The following is a 16,344-nucleotide window of genomic DNA, read 5'->3' as shown; positions in this document are numbered from 1 at the left end:
CCTTTCCGAACGCAAAACCCACCCACTAGTAATGAAAAGGTCTCTCGGAGAATCCACGAAATTCAACCTTTTTTCCCACCTCAGGAGAAATCACACTTCAAAAAAAAAAAAGGACAGACAGCAGCAGCCGGCCGGAGGCGGGGGAGGAAGGGGGTTCCTCTTTATTGTCCGATAGGTTTGTCTCTCCCTCTCTGAGACCAAGTGACTCAGCGATAAGTGGCCTAAAGTAGTTCTAGCCAGGCTTGAGCCAAAGCTTCAAATCTAGGGGAAGTGTCATCCCCTCAAACCTCAATCTTCATGGGGAAGGTAGCACAAAAATCTCTCTCTCCAGCTATCTAAGGTAAACCGAGACTAAGGGCCTCACGCCTCCAACGTGAGCCAGTGGTGGGGCCAAGAATCAAATTTATGTCCTCCGTGGGCTACTTTAGTTTCCAAGTGGCTAGACCCCACGCAGCTGACGTAGGTAAACTTCGGTTACTCTTTAGCATCTCTCAAGGCTGAGGGCATCCTCTTCCTTGGTAGTTTTTGCCTTATTCTTGGGCAGAAAAGCAGAAGGGGCACACGGTGGGAAAGGTGGTGACTGCATCATAATCACCAGCCCAACAGTTGTCCGTTCTTTCCTCCCTATGAGACCCATGAGAATCTCATCTCTCACAGAATAAAGGTAAAAAATCAGCCCAGGAAACCAAGGGTCTCTGTCCCTCTCCGCAGCCAGGCCCTTGCAGCCGGGCCTCTTCCGGGGGACCGGAATTTGGGGTTTAGCCATGGGACCCATGTCTACTTTAGATCAACCTTGGTCAAAGTTCACTGCTTTGATCAAAGAGCTTCAGGAAGAGCTGCATATGGGTGTATTAGAGAGTAGAGGGAGGGAGGGGAAATCCAACCGGCTTTGAAGTGTGGGCTCTGGCCTCCCCAGAAATCCAGTCTTGGGCACCACATCCCTTTGCTGTCCAGCCCCACCAATCGGCTGGCTGCAGTTGGGACTCCCCGGCCTCTCCAGTTCGCTCGCCCGCTTCTCTCCCCCGGGTCCATTGGCCGCCTTCAGGAGGTGGGACAACAGCCGGCCTCCTCGTGCCGCGCCAGCAAGGACATGCGGGAGAAGGTCTTGGCACAGCTCTTGCACTGGTATTTCTTGATGTCCGAATGGGTCTGCAGGTGGGCCCGGAGGTTGGAGCGGTCGGCAAAGGCCCGGTTGCAGTGGGAGCAGGCGTATGGCTTCTCACCTGGGAAGAGGAAGACATGGAGTCAACAGGCTGGGCTTATCTAGTTGTTAACTGACGTCATCCTCCCAAGGCCAGGCTGAAATAGCAGGTAAGGATCATTGAAAACCAGTTCAACTCAACCCGAGCCAGTTGTAAACGGACCATGCTGTATTTGTGAGGTACATTTTTTCAAGCTCTTCAAAGGTCTTTATGGGTGTTGTTATAAATGTGGTGTCTGTCCATTATTTTCCTTCCTGAAATCCTTTGCACTGCTGGCACAAGCGACAGAGTAGCCAATCTCCCCTCAAACAGCAATGAAAAGTGCCTGTAATTTCCTAGAAGTTATTTAATTGCCTTCCATCTGGGCCAGGGATGGGTGTAATGTTCCCTACTCCTGAAAATGTGTCCAGCCTCTTCCCAATATCATCATTAGTCACTTCCCCTGGAGGGTAGACCTGGCTAGTAAATAATAATAATAATTGTATTATTAAGCACTTCACTATATGCCAGGCACGGTACTAAGCACTTGTTGGGGGCAGGGGGAAATACAAGCAAATAGGGTTGGACACTGTCCCTGACCCTCATCAGGCTCACAGTATTAATCTCCCATTTTACAAATGAAGTAACTGAGGCACAGAGAATTGAAGTGACTTGCCCAAGATCACACAGCAGACAAGTGGCAGAGTCGGAATTAGAACCCATGAATTCTGACTCCCAGGCCCATGCTCTATCCACTAGTCAATCCCACTTCTCCGAGGCTGGTAGGATCCCAATGGAGTTCAGGCCCAGGGCAACGGCTAGAATCTTTCCAGACATTCACACAGGAAGTTCATGGTGGAAAAAAAGCCCAAGGCCCTCACCTGGTCCTTTTGGTCCATCCCCTCCACATCAGAGTCCCTGAAAAACTAACCATGAATCCTTCTGGGGACTCCTTGAAAGCCAAGGGGAGACTCACCCCTTGTTTTCTGCAAGGGAATGTGAGGGGAGGAAGGAAAGGGAGGGGTAGCCAGGCCTCAATCATGAATTCCCTGTCGCTTGGATGAGATTTGTATCCCAGGACACGGGTGAACTGATTGCACTAGTACCGTTGTCTCTGGGAATACAAAACATTTGCATTCCTCATCATGGGCACCATTAAACGCCTTGAGTAAACTCTCCCCTATCCAGGGGCCGGCCCCACAAGGAATCACCTTGCAATCCATACTCTCCAGCCCAAGTACCCTCAATTCCCTGACATTTTACTACCTGAAAGGCCCTTTAATGCCAAAAAGGCAGGTGGCGGGAACAGCCCTGAGCAACATCTCAGAGATTTCTGGCTATGTGAAACCTGCTCAAAAAATCACCTTTCTGATCCCACCTCTCCTCAGCTCCGAGAGAATCCTAGAATTCAGGCAGGGCTACAGAACAGTTCCCATTCACTCCCTCAGATGGTCAGAGGAGCAGGAGGAGCTGGGCTCTTCCCTCTGCTATTACAGAGGGAATTAGGGGCAGCTCAGAATGTGGAATATCCCCACTTGTTTTGAATCTGGTTTAGAAGGTAGAAAATCAAACCCTATTTCTGAGAACACCCAACTTCACTTTCTCGGAAGTGGAGCCACTTAATACGGCCATCAGGGCCAAATTTTCTCCTGGTCCTGAATGAATGAATGAATGAATGAATGAATGAATGAATGAATGAATGAATGAATGAATGAATGAATGAGTGAGTGAAGGTACCAACTCAGTGCTTACTGTGTGCAGAGCACTGTACTAGGCACTTGGAAGAGTACAATATAACAGACTTGATAGACTTATAGGGAGCATATAGTCTAGAAGGAAGAGTTCCTGAAAAGACTTCCGCATATGATAATAATAATAATAATGATGGGATTATTATAGTATAATTATGGTATTATGCTATTATGTTAAGCACTTACTACCAGGCAGACACTGCTGCAGAGGAATACAAGCAAATCAGGTTGGACGCAGTCCCTGTCCGACAAGGGGCTCACAGACTCAATCACCTTTTTAAAGATGAGGTAACTGAGGCCCCGAGAAGCGAAGTGACTTGTCCAAGGTCACATAGCAGACAAGCGGTGGAGCCAGGATTAGAACCCAGGACCTTCTGACTGTCAGGCACGGGGTCTATCCACTATGTTGTCCTGCTCCCACCTCAACACCCTTGTGATGTCCTTCCATTGGCTGGTGGGCTAAGATTCTCTAGGCAGAGAGGGGCTAAGCCCACTTGCTGGGATCTCCTGGCTAACTCCCATCCACGGGCTCACATTCCCAGCACCATCACGCAAGACCGATTCACTTTCTCTTTCTTCCACGCTCAGAAGGAAGTGGAGTCTGGAAGTTTAGAGAAGCACTGTGGTTTCCTGGATAGAGCACAGGCACAGGATAGAGTCAGAAGGACCTGGGTTCTGATCCTGGCTCCGCCACTTGTCTGCTGTGTGACCTTGGGCTAGTCACTTTACTTTTCTGTGCCTCAGTTACCTCATCTGCAAAATGGGGATTAATTAAGACTGTGGAGAAGGATTGTGTCCAACTTGATTAGCTTGTATCTACCCCAGTGCTCAGTACAGCACCTGGCACAGCGAGAAGCAGAATGGCGTAGTGGATAGAGGATGGGCCTGGGAGTCAGAAGGTCATGGGTTCTAATCCCACCTCCACCACTTGTCTGCTGGGTGACCTTGGGCAAGTCACTTCACTTCTCTGTGTTCAGTTACCTCATCTGTAAAATGGAGATTAAGACTGTGAGCCCCACGTAGGACAGGGACTACGTCCAACCCGATTTGCTTGTATCCACCCCAGCGCTTAGTAGAGTACCTGGCATTTAGGAAGCGCTTAACAAATACCATAATTATTATTATTAATGAATACCACAATTATTATTATATTAGTTCGGAGCATCTGTTTCTCTCAAAGTATCAGAGACCCCAAGCAAAAATAAAGCGAGTCCGGGCTTCCCCCGTCCCCATCCTATCGTCATCCCGCTCTCCTCTGCTTCATCCCCGGCCTCCCATCCCCTCCCAGGGCCCGGGAGCCCCACCTGTATGGGTCCTGATGTGTCCCTGCAGCAGCCAGGGCCGGGAGAAGGCTTTGCCGCAGATCTTGCAGATGCAGGGCAGCGTGTGGGTGCGGATGTGCATCTTCAGGGCCCCCAGGCTGACGTACTCCTTGTCACAGTACTTGCAGCTGAAGTATCGGCGGGCCTGCAGCTCGCAGCGCAGCTGCCGGTGCTTGGCCAGGCCGGAGAACGTGTGGTAGGACTTGTGGCAGTCGAAGCACTCAAACCGGCCCAGGGACCCCAGGGCCTCCCCGCCCGGCCCCTCCCCGGTCCCGAGCCACTTTTCTGGAGCCCCTTCACTCTCTGGCTCCGGGTCAAGCGGGCGCCTCTTGGGCAGGCCCAGGTGGGGTGGGAGGTTTAGGTGGTTCAGACTGTCCTTGAGTGGGGTGCTGGGGGCTCGACCGGCCATTGTGTCCACCAGACTGATCTCCAGGGGCCCCGGGCTGGGGGCTCCTCCCATTTCCGCAGCTGGCGGGAGAGGCAGGGAGATCCGGGCGATGACGGAGTTACGGTCCCAGACCCGGGCGGCGTCACAAGGCCCGGGAGCGGGGGGTCTGTCCGGCAGGAGAAGGGGGAAGACCAGCCCCCCGCAGGTGTGGCAGGACCCATTCATTTCTGGAAGCGAAAGAGAACACGAGCGGTTGAAGTGCAGGGCCCCCAAGCCAGTTGGCCACCTTTCCGTTGCCAACCCCTGTCCTTTTCCGCTCAGACCCAGACCCGTCTTCCCTCCCCTTTTACAGGCAACTAGTAATCTGGTCCCCCCTGACAGTAGGCGAGGGGAGATGATCAGCCACATTTTGCAGAAGAAGAAGTTGAGGTCTAAAATAAGGAAATGTCTCAGGGCAAATCATTGGCCAAACCAGCGAACAGGCCCCAGCACTCTGACTGCTAACTCAGCCTCCAAGCCCAGGAAACTCAATTTCTCTTGAGGACTTCACTGACTGCCCTCCAAGTTCTTCAGTTAATTGATCACTGTAATTTGTTAGAGAAGCATTGTGGCCTAGTGGAAAGAGTACAGGCCTGGGAGTCGGTGAACCTGGGTTCTAATCCAGCTCTACCACTTACCTGCTGTATGACCTTGGGCAACTCACTTAACTTTTCTGTACCTCAGTCCTCTTACCTGCTAGATGGGGATTCAATACCTGTTCTACTGCCTACTTGAACTGTGAGTCCCAAGTGGGACCTGTTATCTTGTTTCTACCCAGCATTTAGAACAGCGCTCGACACATAGTAAACACTTAAATATCACAATTATTATTAATATAATTTTTATTATTAGGAACAGGGATTGTGCCCAACCTGATTAATTTGTATCTACCCCAGTGCTTAGAATAGTGCTTGTCACATAGTAAGCACTTAATACCATAATAATAATTGTTATTATTATTATTTATTGAATGCTTTCTGTGTGCAGAGCTCGGTATGAAACACTTGGGAGAGTACAAATACTGGAAGCCTCCCACAGCTGTTTCAGTCCTACAAGGGCTCCATCTCTCCCAGCACACACTATTTATCTCAGCAGCAGAATTCAGCACCTCTAAATCAGCTTTCTCCGGACTTCAGCATACTCCCACTTAGAAGGACCCAGGGCCTGCAAGCATGAATACCATTAGTAGAAGGGGGCCGGGGGTTAAATATTCAATTTATTTGCTCACGAACTTCTTGTTTTCCCTCCTTTTGGTTCCCTATTTGTCAATGTGTCCTTCCACATGTTTATCTGCTTTGATGCTTTAGGTTATTCATTGTCAGAGCTTGGGCGGGAACAGGTTATGTCCACTAACTATTGTAGTAACAGTATTTTTAGTAGAAGTAAACAGTGTTTATTAAACAGTCTGTGGTCTTTCTTGAGCACTTACTTTGTGCAGAGCATTATACTAAACATTTGGGAGAGTACAGTACAGCAGAGTTGGTAGACACATTCCCTGCCCACAATAAGCACTTACTGTGCGCAGAGCACCGTCTTTAGCGTCGGGAGAGAAAACACAGGTGGGAATTAAACATGGTCCCTGTCCCTCGGGGGCTCACAATCTAATGTACCCTCCCTAGCACTCAGCATAGGGCTCTGACAAACTAAATGCTCCGCAAATACTCTTGATGGATTGATAGGCATTTCTTGCTTGTTCAGTATCAGTGCAGAACAACAGAATGAGAAGTGGATGCTTCCTAAATACTATACCAATTGCTTTCCACCTGCTCTGCTTTCTGTGTCTTTGCCAGGATAAGGGATTTAGGGCCTCTTCCCTTGCATTTCCTTCTCCCAAACCTCGAAGCCTGTTGAATGTGGTCCAGGGGACGAAGCCGAAGCTGGAAGTCGGAAACCTTGGATTCTTGCCCAGGCTTTGCAGTGATGTACTGCTCTGCACTGTCACCAGACCTTGGGAAAATAATTTAACCTTTCTTTGCTACAATCCCTCCAACTGTAAAATGGATATGCTAATTTTCGCTTCCTTCCTCTGCAGGGTGTGGTGGAGGTGGGCCGGGATCAGGTCAATAAAGGGTTTTCAGCTCCAAGGAGATAGGTCCTGCGGTAGACACAGGGGATCCCATTATATTATTAAGTTACCTGAATAATACTCGCTTAGAACCAGTGAGCCCTTATCTGGGCCTTATCTAAAAGCAAAAGATAGCAAGTTCCTAATCTTTTCTGCCCTCCGGGGCCTGAAACAGTCCTTGCTGGGCTGCCCCAGTACTGGTATTCTAAAAATGTGGGTGTTCTTCCTCCTGCTTGACTTTGCTCTCTCTGCCTACTGTTTTCAGCTTGTCCCCTGAGCTGGACTCTGGAGTGAATGCTTTCTCCCGGCCATCCCTCCCTGCTGCTCCAGTGGCTGGCACTGCCCCGGCGCCTGGGGTCAGCTGACTGAAAGGAGCTGGTGGGCAGCCCTCTGAAGCCTCCAACCCCCCAACTCTAACCCAGACTGTAGTCCCTGGGGAAGAGTTCCAGGCCCATATCGTGAAAATAACCTGGGTTCAACACCAGGGAGGGGTTGAAAGCCCCATATTCTCAAATGGTTCAAGCACGGAGATGCTGTTCAGGGGGTGGGAATGCGCCCTGTCCTCTCTGAGTGGACAATAGGACCGAGCAGGTGACCAGAGAAGATGAGAAATGAGCTATTGACTTAGTTCAGGCTCAAGGACACCACTCACCCCAGCCTTGGGGGCTCCACAGCTTCATGGAGAAGCAGTGTGGCCTAATGGATAAAGCGCGGGCCTGGGAGTCAGAAGTACCTGGGTTCTAATCCTGGCTCTGCCTCGTGTCTGCTGTGTGACTTTGGGAAAGTCACTTCACTTCTCTGTGCCTCAGTTACCTCATCTGTAAAATGGGGATAAAGACTGTGAACCCCAGGTGGGACAGGGACTGTGTCCAATCTGATTACCTTGTGTCTACCCCAAAGCTTAGAACAGTGCCTGGCACACAGTAAGTGCTTCAGTTATCCTTAACAACAACAACTCCTTTCTCAAACTGCCCTCGAGGACTTGGCCTCCCCACCGGTTGCTCTGCTGGAGGCCCCTGTCATTGGCCTTCCCGAGAGGCTTGTATTTGAATAAACAAGCCACTCCAGTGGGGAATTCCCTTCTGCCTCGCCCAGTCACCCTGCATTCGCCCTGCAGCCGCCTCCCCTGACTTCGGGGAGCCTCTGCTTCGAACAAATGTGGTCTGCGGAGTCCTCGGTCCCCCCGGACCCAGCTCCAGACCACCTACCCCCAAGCCCTCCCTCCAAGGGCTCTGCTGCCTCCAGGGGCGGGGCCGGGGGGAGTGGGTGAGGGAAGACGGCAGAGCGGCAGAGATGGGGCAAGGGGCCCGAGGGTAATAATAATAATTATGGTATTTGTTAGGTGCTTACTAGGTGCCAAACACTGTTCTAGCACTGGGGTAGATACAAGGTCATCAGGTTGTCCCACGCGGGGCTCACAGTCTCAAACCCCATTTTACGGATGAAGTCACTGAGGCACAGAGAAGTGAAGTGACTTGGCTGAGGTCACACAGCAGACAAGTGGCAGAGCCGGGATTAGAACCCACGACCTCTGACTCTCAAGCCCGGGCTCTTTCGGCTAAGTTTCTTCTCCACCCTTCCCTCCTCGAGTCTGGGCCCATTGAAAAAAGCGGAATATTTATGAAATTCCCCGCCCTCCGCGGCTGCACCTGCTGCATCGGGAGACCCGGGCTGCCAACCAACTCCCTCCGCCTCTTCCCAGCTTTCATGAGGCCGTAATAATAATAATAATAATAATAATGGTATTTGTTAAGCGCTTAATATGTGCCAAGCGCTGTTCTGTCCCTGAACCGCGCCAGTTCCCTTAATAATAATAATAATAATAATAATAATAACAATAATCAGCAGGGCAAGTTGGTGGGGAGGCCAAGTCCTCGAGGGCAGCTTGAGAAAGGAGTTGTTGCTGTTGTTAATGATAACTGTTAAGCTCTTGCTATGTACCAAGCACTGTTCTGAGCGCTGGGATAGATATCTCCCCCCCAGGCCTTAGAACAGTGCTTGGCACATAGTAAACACTTCACGAATACCGTCATTATTATCATACAAGGTAATCAGGTTGTCCTACGTGGGGCTCACCGTCTTAATCCCCATTTTACAGATGAGGCAACTGAGGCCCAGAGAAGCGAAGTGGCTGGCCCAAGGTCACAAAGCAGACAGGTGGCAGAGCGGGAATTAGAACCCGCGACTTCTGACTGTCCAGCCCGGGCCCTTGCCACTCAGCCACACTGCTTCTCTGCAAGCGACAAGGACTGCCAGGAAGGACTGAAAGAAGATTCCCGCATCTTCTCCCTCCCGCGCACCCCCCCGCACCCACACCCACACCCCCCACAAACCTTCATCCACTTGCCCACCCGCGCCCGCCCACGCGCAGAAGGCTGCCGGGTTGGAGAATGGGCACAAGAGCCCAGCAAAGTGAGAGGGAAGAGAAGGAAGGAGGAGGAAGAAGGGGGGAGGAAGGCTGTGAACCCGTTGTGGGCAGGGATTGCCTCTATTTGTTGCTGAATTGTACTTCCTAGGCGCTTAGTACAGTGCTCTGCACCCAGTAAGCGCTCAATAAATAGGATTGATTGAATGAACGAATGAATGACTAGGAGGAGGAGGAGGAAGAAGATCAGAAGCAGCGTGGTTTAGTGGAAAGAGCCCGGGCTTGGCAGGCAGAGGTCGTGGGTTCTAATGCCGACTCCACCACTTGTCTGTTGTGTGACTCTGGGCAAGTCACTTCACTTCTCTGTGCCTCAGTTCCCTCATCTGTAAAATGGGGATTGAGACCGCGAGCCCCACGTGGGACAACCTGATTGCCTTGTATCTGCTCCGGCGCTTAGACCAGTGCTTGGCACATAGTAAGTGCTTAACGAGCACCATTATTATTCCCCCTTTCTAGCCTGTGAGGATTGATAATGCGAACCTCACGTGGGACGACCTGATTACCTTCTATCGGCCCCCCCGCGCTTAGAACAGTGCTTGGCGTATAATACGTACGCGCTTAACAAATACTATCATCATTCCTCACTTCTGGACTGTGAGGATCGATCCTGTGAACCTCACGTGGGACAACTTGATTACCTTTTATCTCCCCCAGCGCTTTTATTTAGACCGTGAGCCCGTTGTCGGGCTGGGATTGTCTCAGTTGCCGAACTGTACATTCCAAGCGCTCAGTACAGTGCTCTGCACACAGTAAGCGCTCAATAAACACGATCGAATGAATGAATGAACAGTGCTCGGCACCCCATAAGCGCTTAAATACCGTAATTATTCCCTCCCCCGTCTAGTCTTTGAGCCCTTCGGGGGCAGGGATCGTCTCTCTCTCTTGCCGAATTGTCCTTTCCAAGCGCTCAGTACAGTGCTCTGCACACAGTAAACGCTCGGTGAATATTTTGAATGAATGAATAAACGAACAGGAGGAGGAGGAGGAGGAGGAGGAGGAGGAGGAAGATCAGGAGGAGGAGGAAGTGGGAAGGGGGCAGAGCCGCTTCTGGAGCTTTACCTTTCTGAGTTTCCAGTTGTCCATAATTCGGGATCCTGTTGCTGGAGTGTTTCTTCACCAGGAAGGACCTGGGCATCTTCTCTTGGGCCGAGAGAGGCCAGAGGGCCGGACGCCTGGGGCTCCGAGCCTTCCCCGGGCGCCCCGCTCCCCTAAGACGCTGCAGTGCCTGCTGTCCGGCTGGCGGACTGTCCGGCTGGCGGACTGTCCGGCTGGCGGACTGTCCCGTTGAGGGGCTGTCCGGCTGACTGTCCGGCTGAAGGCCTGTCCGGCTCCCTGTCCGGATGGCGGACTGTCCGACCGGCTGTCCTGCTGATGGACTGTCCGGCCCCCTGTCCGGGTGGAGGACCGTCCGACTGGCCGTCCGACTGACGGACCTTCCCGCTGGCCGCCCGGCTGACGGACCGTCCGGCTGGCCGTCCGGCCGATGCGCTGTCCGGCTCGCCGTCCGGTTGACGACGGACCGTCCGGCCTCTGGCCGATGGACCGTCCGTGGGCATTCCTCGCCTCCCGCTAGGCTTGTCCGGGGCGGTGGGCGTCAGGTGCAATAAGGGTCAGCCCTCATTTGCATAATCCCCCCGCCGGCCCAACCGGTGGCCGGCACAAGTGCAGGGGGCGGGGTCGAGGCCGCTGCCCTTCGGCCTCCTGCCAGGGCCCGGACAGGTGCGCCCTCCCCCCGGCCCGGCCGGCCCGGCCTGCTGATGGGGTGGACCCTTAAGGGAAACCGGCTGGCCCCCCGGGGGGTCTTAATAATAATAATGATGATGTTGGTATTTGTTAAGCGCTTACTGTGTGCCGAGCACCGTTCCAGGCGCCGGGGTAGCCACGGCGGAATCGGGCCGTCCCACGTGGGGCTCACGGTCTTCATCCCCATTTTCCAGCTGAGGGAACTGAGGCCCAGAGAAGTGAAGTGACTTGCCCACAGTCACACGGCTGACCAGCGGCAGAGCTGGGATTCGAACTCATGAGCCCTGACTCCAAAGCCCGTGCTCTTCCCACTGAGCCACGCTGAGTGAGAATAATGATAATGTGGATGATGATGATGATGATGAATAACGATAATGTCATTACCCTATTTATTTCGTTAATGAAATGTACATCGCCTCGATTCTGTTTAGTCGCCACCGTTTTTACGAGACGTTCTTCCCCTCGACTGGATTCGTCGCCATCGTTCTCCTCTGTCCGCCTCCCCCGATTAGACCGTGAGCCCGTCGAACGGCAGGGACCGTCTCTCTCTGTTGCCGACTTGTTCGTTCCAAGCGCTTAGTACAGTGCTCTGCACATAGTAAGCGCTCGATAAATACTATTGAATGAATGAATAATGGTGGTTATCCGGTAAGCGCCTGCTATGTGCCCAGCACCGTTCTAAGCGCCGGGACAGACCGGGGGTCACGGGGTCGACCCTCGCGAGGCTCACGGTCTTAATCCCCATTTGACCGAAGAGGCGAGCGAGGCCCCGAGAAGTCAAGTGACTCGCCCAGAGTCACACGGCCGCCGGGTGGCGGAGCCGGGATCAGAACCCATGACCTCTGACTCCTGAGCCCGGGCTCTTGCCACGGAGCCACGAGTTCCTCCGGTCCCGGGCGCCCTGGGACGACCCCGGCGGCCGCACTCCCCGAGGGCATCCCGACGACTTTCTGTTGACCCGGACGGGGGAGCCTGCGGTGCTAAAGGACACGTGAAATCCGCAGAGAACTCAAACCCAGATAAGAATTCGGCTTTCTCGCTATTACGATGACTATTGTTGTTATTATTATTATCGTGATTAAGCGCTTACTACCGAGTGCCGAGTAATAATAATAATGTTGGTATTTGTTAAGCGCTTACTATGTGCCGAGCACTGTTCTAAGCGCTGGGGTAGACACAGGGGAATCAGGTTGTCCCACGTGGGGCTCACGGTCTTAATCCCCATTTTACAGATGAGGTAACTGAGGCACCGAGAAGTTAAGTGACTTGCCCAAAGTCACACGGCTGACAAGTGGTCGAGCGGGGATTCGAACCCCTCCTGTACCAGTACCCTCCTGAGCTTTGGAGCGGTGGGGGAGGGAGGACAGAAGGGAGAAAAAGTTTGGGCCGGAGAAGGGCGCAAGGGATCGTTAACCTGTCCCAGGCCCGACTCCTCCAGCTCCTCCCAAAACTGTGCTCTCACCTGCGACGACCCTAGGACCAGGGTGGAGAGAGAAATAGAGGGAGAGAGAGTGAAGGGGGGGGATACCCAGCTTTCGGTCATTCGGGCTGGGCTGATTGTGCTGTGATGGCACTGCCCGGGGGCCCCGCGGGAGGGGCGGGGGATCTGCGGCACGGCCGGAAGTTGCAGCGCTCAGTCGGTGCCGGGCGGCCTCATTGTCCGTTTACTTGTTTCGATGTCTCTCTCCTCCCCTCTAAACCGTAAGCCCGTTGTGGGCAGGGATCGTCTCTCTTTATTGCTTAATTGTACCTTCCCAGCACTTAGTGCAGTGCTCTGCACACGGTAAGCGCTCAATAAATACAATTGAATGAATGAAATGGAGCTGATCGAACGGGGGGGAACAGGGAAGGTGAATGTGCCGCTGCCGTGTTGGCGGCGCTATGCTGGTGGTCCCTCATCTTTGGCGCTGCTCCTTCTTCCCTGCCCTTAGGCATGTCGGGTTCCTGCATCTCCGTCTCACCCTGTGTGTGCCCTCACTGGCCAGAACTCCCTAACCCGTCATCTCACACTCGCCGCACAGACCCACCCACACGCTGGCACCTGTGTGGTCGGGCTCGGTTTCTTCTTAACCCCTGTTGAGGGATTTCCAGGACTCAGAAGCCCCCTCCCTCGTCAGTCCTGATTATGAATCAATCGGTGGTATTTATTGAGCATTTACAGGGTGCAGAGTGGTATACTACTAGAGTGGGTAGACCTGATCCATGCCCAGGAGGTTACAATCTAGAGGGGGTGGCAGATATTAAAATAAATTACAGGCAGTAGAAAGATATGGGGGGGGGTGTCAAGGGCGGGGGGGAGGAGGGAGTGTATACCTAAGTGCTTAGGGGGTGAAGACAGATATATGGGTGATGATACTGTGCCTGTTTTCCAAAGGTACTGATCCTCGCCACCTCTTGGGAGGTAGCTGTTCCCGCTGGGGAAACTGAGGCACAAAGAAGTTGGCCTGCCTGGCTCGGTGGCAGAGCCAGGTCAGAACGCAGGCCTTTCAGCCCAAGCCTTTTTGAAATGGACTCCACAGCCTCCCATTCCACTCTGAGGATGAATTTTTCTCCTGGAAAGTTTGAGGAAATGGAGATGAACTAAAGCACATTTTTTTCTTGTTTTTAAAAAAGGCATCCCAGACCAAATAATTAATTTCTTTGGTCTTCTGAGGTTCCCCGCCCAACCCCCAGCCTTCCCGGAATTCCTTGATGTCGCTCCCCCCGTTTGCCACTTACCTAGGACTCGGGTGTCTGTGCCTGGCCAGGCTGACCCGAAGAGAACAGGACACAAGACTCTCTTTCCCCAGGGGACCCCTGAGAGGCTTTCAGAATTTGCAGGGCCACGAGGTCTCGGGGACCCTGACTCCCTGTCCCCCTGGGACCTCTCTGGGAGGTCAACAGATTCTGGCAGCTTCTTTGCCTTTCCCCCTTGCTACTTTTTCCTTCTTCCCATCCCAATAAGGGCACTTGCAACAGAGAGTAAACTCTGTATCTTGCTGCAAAGACAGCAGGAGCCGGCACTGCTGCCTGTAATGGTCCTTCCTAAAGAGGAGGGGTTGGAGAAGCACTCTGAGAAGGGCAGGGCCGGGAAAGGAATCTTTTAGTCAAACCCCCATCTCTGAAGGAGGAGAGACTGAAAACACCCGGCCTTTGGTGGCTGCCGACTCCACCTTCTCCAGGTTGCAACACCTTTCTGCTTCTGCCTCTACCGTGAAGGCGGCCCCGCTGTTGGCCCTGCCTGGGGCAGGCGTTTTTCTAACCCACACAGGCCCAGAAACCCCAGCCTCCGGCACCATGACACACCGAGGGCATCAGTAACCCTGTGGCCGGTTTCATCACACATCAGAGAGGGAGGAAACGGAGACTCTTACAGACCCGACCGACATCAGAAGCAGCTGAACTCTGATCTACACAGTCCCTGAAATACCCCAGACCGTAATTATTGCCACGGCTAGGGGTGCGGGTCTTCTGGAAGGAAAGGGGATGGCACTTGTGTTTTCAGGCTAGACAAGGAGTCCTTCAATCATTCATTCATTCATTCAGTCATATTTATGAAGCGCTTACTGTGGACAGGCACTGTACTAAGCGCTTGGGAAAGTACAATACAACACAAAATAAAATGTTATTTACTCCTCGCATCACCCACACGAGGTAGGGTTCAGGTATTGTTATCCCATGTCCTATGTCCTATTATCCTGTGTCCTATGCAGGTGTCTTCATCTTCATCACGACCGGTGAGCATTCCCAATAACCAGGTCCTGGAACGTAGTCAGTCTACCAGCAATCAATCCATCACTCATATTGAGTGCTTACTCTGTGCAGAGCACTGTACTAAGTGCTTGGGAGAGTACAACACAATAATAATAATTGCGGTGTTTGTTAAGCGCTTACTGTGTGCCAGGCACTGGGGTGGATACAAGCAAATTGGGTTGACACGGTCCCTGGCCCACGTGGGGCTCACAGTCTCAATCCCCATTTTACAGATGAGGTAACTGAGGCCCAGAGAAGTGAAGTGACTTGCCCAAGGTCACACAGCAGACAAGTGGTGAAGTCAGGGTTAGAATATCATAGACACATTCCCTGCCCACTGTGAGTTTACAGTCTAGAGGGGAAAACAGACGTTACTATAAACAAATTATGAATATGTACATAAGTGCTGTGGGGATGGGCGGGGTCGGGGGGTTGTCGAATAAAGGGAGCAAGTCAGGACCATGCAGGAGGGAGTGGGCAGTGACGGAAGGTTCGCCACAACCCCTTCCAACTTGGCTAGACGGGACCACCTAAGCAGAGAGCGGATGGCGGCATAATTCCGCACCAGTCGCCGGAAGGAGAGTCGCAGAGCAGGGCGACTGTGGAAGCAGGCCAGTTGTGTGTGAGCTTCCCCCCAGCTGCCTGGAGCCAGGCCAGAGCCAGGTGCCTCCAAGGGGCAGCCCCTCGGTGGGCAGAGCTTAGAGCGGGTCAGGGGCAATGACCCAGGCGGGATTGCCAGCTGCAGCATCAATTCTAACTCTCCTACTTGCCGCCCGTTCCGAGTTTCCTGTCTGATACTAGTGAAAACCAGGGTTGAGGCAGGTTGTGGGAAGTCCTGCTTCACCAGCAAGAGTGAGCCTATCTGTTGGTCCTTGGACAATAGAAATGGCCCCTCAGGAGGATTTAACCCAGGTCCATTCCAGGGATGGATTGGAGCAGGGCGAGAGCAAATTTGGAGCAAGTGATGGGGCGAAGGGCTCACACGGACTCTCTAGTCTCTTATCTTGGCACAAAAGGATCCTTGGGATAAAGGTCCAAAAAAGTCGAAGACAGGGGCAATTCTGATGAGTCTAAAGGCCTCTTAGGATGGAGACTAAACTTGGCCAAATACTCACTTCTGGACCCCAAAGGCCTTGGCAGACTAGACTCTTCCAAAGAAAGAGTTGTTTTTTTCCTTTTGCTTTTGTTTTTTATGGTATTTGTTAAGCATTTACTATGTGCCAGGCACTGCACTAAGTGCTGGGGTAGATAATAATAGTAACAATAGTAACAATTATGGTATCTGTTAAGGGCTTACTATGTGCCAAGCATTTTCTAAGCACTTGGGTACACACAAGTTAATCACGTTGACCAAGTCCCTGTCCCACACAGGGCTCACATTCTCAATCCCCATTTTACAGATGAGGGAACAGAGGCACAGAGAAGTTAAGTGACGTGCCCAATGAAACACAGCAGACCAGTGGTAGAGATGGCATTAGAATCCAGGTCCTTCTGACTTCCAGGCCTGTACTTTGTCCACTATGCCATGCTTCTTAAATATCATTCCGCAGCAAACTCGAGAAACACTACCAGTGCGTGTATGTGTCTGTGTGAAGAGTGGAGTATCACCCCCGCCACCTTCACCAGCTGTCCCTTTACTCCCCACCTTTACACCTACCATGTGCTGGGTTGGGATAGAAAGGGGAAAGAGGGATGCCT

At 52.4% G+C, this 16,344-nt stretch overlaps 1 protein-coding gene across 1 annotated transcript; it reads right to left on the bottom strand.

Moving 5' to 3' along the window:
- Window positions 1–131: 131 nt before the first annotated feature.
- On the bottom strand, window positions 132–10,726 carry SNAI3 (snail family transcriptional repressor 3). The gene is made up of 3 exons (XM_001509350.3): window positions 10,231–10,726; window positions 4,237–4,869; window positions 132–1,223 (listed from the first exon to the last, which is right to left on the bottom strand). The coding sequence occupies exons 1-3, from the start codon at window positions 10,304–10,306 to the stop codon at window positions 1,042–1,044; spliced, it is 891 nt and encodes a 296-aa protein (XP_001509400.2). The 5' UTR covers window positions 10,307–10,726; the 3' UTR covers window positions 132–1,041.
- Between the last annotated feature and the right edge of the window lie 5,618 nt (window positions 10,727–16,344).

This window comes from Ornithorhynchus anatinus, chromosome 11 (assembly GCF_004115215.2).
Source record: "Ornithorhynchus anatinus isolate Pmale09 chromosome 11, mOrnAna1.pri.v4, whole genome shotgun sequence".
Taxonomy (NCBI): Eukaryota; Metazoa; Chordata; class Mammalia; order Monotremata; family Ornithorhynchidae; genus Ornithorhynchus; species Ornithorhynchus anatinus.
This window is presented reverse-complemented; position numbering and strand designations above follow the sequence as displayed.